This window comes from Montipora capricornis, chromosome 14 (assembly GCF_036669925.1).
Source record: "Montipora capricornis isolate CH-2021 chromosome 14, ASM3666992v2, whole genome shotgun sequence".
Classification (NCBI taxonomy): domain Eukaryota; kingdom Metazoa; phylum Cnidaria; class Anthozoa; order Scleractinia; family Acroporidae; genus Montipora; species Montipora capricornis.
In genome coordinates, this window is record NC_090896.1 from 48216800 (window position 1) to 48221799 (window position 5000).

The window sequence follows — 5000 nt, forward strand, 5'->3', positions numbered from 1 at the left end:
CAGTTCAGAGGGCTGTAGCTATGGTGAGTGTCCGTTACATGGTTGTCACCTACAGTATTTCGTTACAACTTGTGCTTGACATGCCAACCCAGTGTTGTGCAACGGTATCAATAGAAAGTGTGTCAATCATTCTAGTTAAGAATGTTGCAAAATCTTCGTCACTGTCAATGCTTAATCCTTAAGATGAAAGTATCAGAGACTGAATATTTACAGTGTAGTATCTTTCTGTTAGAAAATGCTGAAAAAGTAAACTGAAAAGGGCAGGTTAGAGCAAAATGTGCATTCTATCTCACTGAAAACTGGTTTTGCCTCAACTTGCCACTTGAAGTTTACAACCTGCCACCAACCAAAATGTAAGGAAAGGAAAGGAACTTTGTTTAAGTGTGTAGTCGTTCTAGTGCTGGAACACTAATTGGGGACACTGTAAAGTGAAATTAACAATGAATGCAAATCAAATCAAATGTTGGTTTTTGAAGAGAGGGGAAACCAGAGTACCCAGAAAAAACCTCTCAGTGCAGAGTAGAGAACCAACAAACTCAACCCACATTTGACACCAAGTCAGAGAATCGAACCTGGGCCAAATTGGTGGGAGGCGAATGCTCTCACCACTGCGTGGCTAGAATTGTCTTTGGTGACTAACCTTGTCAAATGAGCACCAAGAAGTACATGCGTAAGTTAACTGTAGTTCAAAATCAAATTCCTGAGAATTGCTGTGATGGCTAATAAGGGAAAGAAAATGTGTGCTGTTTTGTGGCAGATAAGAGATATCTTACGACAAGGCATAGAAGCCCCTGAAGGACAGAATGATCTCAAGAGAATGCAACTTAGAGAACTTGCTGCATTGAATGGCACTCTACGGGATGATGAGATCCTGAGGTATGCTTAAGAATGCATTACGTGATTTCAGCTGGTACTTTCACCTGTGTTGCCAATGAAAGAGTTTTTTATTTCCTTTTACATGTAGATGCCGGAACTGTGGATCAGTGGAGCATCGTCACTGGGAGTGTCCAGAACAGAAAAATGTTACTAATAATGTACTGTGTACAAGATGTGGTGCTGCAGGACATCTGGCTACAGATTGCATTCAGACAGAGTAATTGTTGTTTGTATCATAAAGTGCCTATCAGTTGATTTTGCCAAATTATTGGCATTAACCCTCTCAGCCCTGAGGGGGCCCCATTGACAAGTTAAATTGTCTGGCATTAGACACAATAAAAATCTGTAAGTGGCTTTATTGGGAGTAAAAGGGTTAAAAGCTGTATATTCTTTCTCATCCAATCATATTTAAAACCTTAACCGATCAACTCCACTTTGGAGATGACTTTCATTAAGGTCAGTAAATGAGTGAAAGAAATTATATATTATTTGAGGTCAGTAAAGCTCCAGTCCTCAATAACATCCCCCCTCAGGACTACACTCAACCTAAGAATCTTGCTTCATCACAGAACTTGGTGAATTTTGAGTCTTAACCATTAAAAATCTTGTATTCTCCTTCTTTGTTTCAGTCTGCCTCCAATTCCTATTGTTCAAGTTGACAAAGCAAAAATGGACAGTGAGGTAAGATTATACACTGTTAAACTCATCAACAAGATGAGCTTGGGTTCTGTTGCCTAAAAGGTGGAAGGGCCTAGATGGCAACTGGCAGCATTGCACTGAAGGTAACCATGGCAAACATGCGAGCGCCAACCACCAGGCACCGTCACACTGAAACGACTTCAGTGGAATACTTGCCAAACCTCATACTTACCACCAAGGGGAGGGAGGGATGGGAGCAGGAACAAACAGTTATTGCAAGTAATGATTGCAAATGATCTGCAAAGATCAAGCAAGCAAGAAAGCAGGTGACATGAACACTGTACATGCCCCTGGAGACTAGCGGCTGCCCCACATGAGCACATCTGCCTGGGGAATGACTGCTGGCCAGCAAGCCCTCGGCCTGTCCTGAGGTTAACTTTACCTGAAATTTAGCCACAATAAATAATTTTTATCTGTTTACTCAGCATAACCTTCAAAAAATCCATTTGATGGGAAAGTGTTAAAATTCATTGTGCATATTTATGTTTATGTATCACTTTTGATAAATACTTGTAACTTGTCATTTAACAGGCTTAAAATCCACCATCTCCTTTCCTTTAATTGCAAGATAGCCACATTCTCAAATACTGTACCAGTCCTGTAGTGTACAGACCGTATGCCACCTGTGGTAGTCCCAAAGGTCTTCATCTTCATAATCCAAGTCACAATTGATAATAAACAAATTTGTCAAATTTGATTTTCGTATTTTGCAGTACATGTCATTAATGGCTGAGCTGGGAGAAGGGCCACCACCAGAACCTAAGATGCCACCAGCACGACTACCACCACCTCCAGTGGAACAAAATAGACCGCCCCCACGATTTCCCCCAGGTCCCACCCCACCTCCTCCAGGACAGGTTAGATTGTAAAACAAAGCAACACTGGCACAAATATTGTAATTCAAAACATTTAGAGGAAGAAAATCAAGCGAACACACTGCCATTGATTAATGTAACATTATTTTTTTGTTTTGTTATTCATGAATTATTAGTGCACTAAATTATTTGCATTGCAAAATAAACGGCTGTTTCCTGAGCTGATACAGTTTGGAAAATAACAAATGACAATTTTTCCTCTTATTCTGCAAAGAGATAGAGTGCAAAAATGCTAGTATCTAAATTGAGACGTTTAGGATGTGTTTGATTGACTCTATTCCGGGATAAGAATAATTTATGTGGAGTGATGGTTTAAAACTGTATTTTTTTGTCGTTTTGAAGCAACAAGGATAATCAAGATATGTTTAAAATAGCATTTTACCAAGGTGTTTGATAATTTTAATGTGAATCTGTAAAAACGAAGGATTTCTAACTTGTATTCCATATATTCCTATTCCCGAATACGGTCAATGGAACGCACCCTTAATAATTATTTATGTTTAATTACAGAACACCAATCATGACCGGCCACCACCATCTGGTCCAGCGCCGTCATCTGGGCCTCCACCATGGGCAGGAGCAGCAGCAGCCACACCACCACCACCACCACCACCTGCTCCCAAGCCACTGATGAGCACACCAGTAGCAATGCCACCAGGAGGAGGTTTGCCACCACCTCCTCCTCCCCCTAACAACTCTAATGCTCCACCATGGGCAAAGCCAGGGCTCTTACATCCTCCTGGGGGACCCTTAATGGGTAAGGAGTGTGTTAATGCAAACGAAAAAAACCTTTACTAACTGAATTTTTAAACAACAGGCGCCAGTTGTTCAATAGGTGGATGGTGCAACCAATTGGATAGCGCAATTGATTTCGCTATCCATCATTTGAACAACTGGGGCCAGTAACTATTGGCAAGATTTCATTGTCAGCTGGAGAAAGACAGAAGGAACCATGCTAATACAAGGCTGGTGCCTATTTTCCGGGAGCCCTTCGGGCTTTCAACATTAAATTTAGTAGCCCTAGTCATTTTTTCAAGAGCCCAGAATTAATTAATTCCAGCTGGGATCATATTTACAAGGAAGTGAGGATGAATCCAAGTAAGACGCCCTTTCGGGCTACTTGTTCAGAAATTTGGTCGCCTGCGCTCGCAAATAAGGCACCCCGGTGGACCAGGGGACCGTTAGGCAGCAACGTTGTAATACAATCTTTACTGAAAGATTAGTATATTTTATTGATCCATTGTTTGTCTTTTAGGTCCTCCACCCCCACATCAGCATGGTGGTCCCCCACCACCTCCTCCCCCAGGGGGACCTGGACCATATCCTCCCCAGGGTCCTGGTGGACATGGACCACCACCTCCACCCCCACCAACATCGAGTGGTCCACCGCCCCCTTGGCAAAGTAAGTACATATATAAATGGTGGTGAAAATTATGCTCAGTTATGTCTCATTCTAAACGTGAAGACTTGGCTTTTCTTATGATGTTCACTTGCACACTTCTAGACTTATATTCTGTATTTTTCTGTGTATAGTTAAACCTTTCATGGCCTTCAAATTGATTAAAAATAATCGCCCTTGACTTATACATACATGTAAGTCATGGATAGTCAGTCGATAGTGGGATAACTGCAACATTATAATTTATGTATAATACTCAATTTAGCTCTTTGTGATTTTAAAGTTAGTTTTGTGACATTTCCCTCAAACGACAACAAGCTTTAAGTGGCTGAAGCAAAGGTGAAGTGGTTTAGAGAAACCATTTTTGAGGTATTTTCAGCCATAAATAATGTTTAAGAGGAGACTTCAACGTAGACAGATCTTTGGTTGCAATCCGATTAACTTCTTTGATTGATTTCACTCAGTAACCTGGTGCAATGCCATGTTGTTTCCAGACAATTTTGTGGTCTTGTATTGCAGTTCATTCTCAGACTATGTTAGAAAGTTGTTTAGCTTTTTGCTTTGTGTTTCATTCTCTACTGGTGCTTGTCTACTTCTGCAAAACTAATACTAGGCCAGTTTTGATGCTAGGAAGTGCAGTTCAATGGGTTAATTTTTTTTATTACAACTAAGGATTTTCTCTGTGAATGTTTCAAAAAATGCTTGCTCCTGGGTGTGATTGTGTCAGAGTGATGGCACCTGGTGTCGGCTTTGGTGATGCCTATCTTCCTTATTGTTAGCACTTGAAATCAATTCTTGGCAATGAGAAAATGTCATCCTTAAGCCTCCAAAATTGGGTCAACATACACATGAGGTGGGCTTATACCCAGGCAAATATAAAATTCATTGGTGAACTACAAAAGAGAGTGAACTTGGCATGAGAATCAATATTATCATTTTTCTCCAACATGACCACTCTGCAATCTTGGGCATTACATGCTGCTTAATTTGAGCTATTGTCGTTTCCAATTATGGGATCATATATGTAATGAAAGCCAATTTTTTGGGACTTAACAATGGCGAACAGTGCGTAATCAGCAAGTAGCAAGTGACCAGCATGGTTTTTATTGGCATTATAGAGCCAGAAAAAACAACATATTTTGCCTTCTTAG

The 5000-nt window shown here is 40.7% G+C and overlaps 1 protein-coding gene across 1 annotated transcript in view; it reads left to right on the forward strand.

Annotated features, from left to right (window-relative positions):
- LOC138032636 (splicing factor 1-like) overlaps positions 1–5000 on the forward strand; it is a 17250-nt gene that overhangs the window by 8447 nt on the left and 3803 nt on the right. The window contains exons 8-14 of the mRNA XM_068880343.1: positions 1–23; positions 758–876; positions 965–1093; positions 1506–1557; positions 2289–2432; positions 2961–3207; positions 3706–3852. The exon at positions 1–23 is cut by the window's left edge and continues 76 nt beyond it. Of these exons, the coding sequence (XP_068736444.1) occupies positions 1–23; positions 758–876; positions 965–1093; positions 1506–1557; positions 2289–2432; positions 2961–3207; positions 3706–3852 (861 nt within the window). The remainder of the gene's footprint in view (positions 24–757; positions 877–964; positions 1094–1505; positions 1558–2288; positions 2433–2960; positions 3208–3705; positions 3853–5000) is intronic.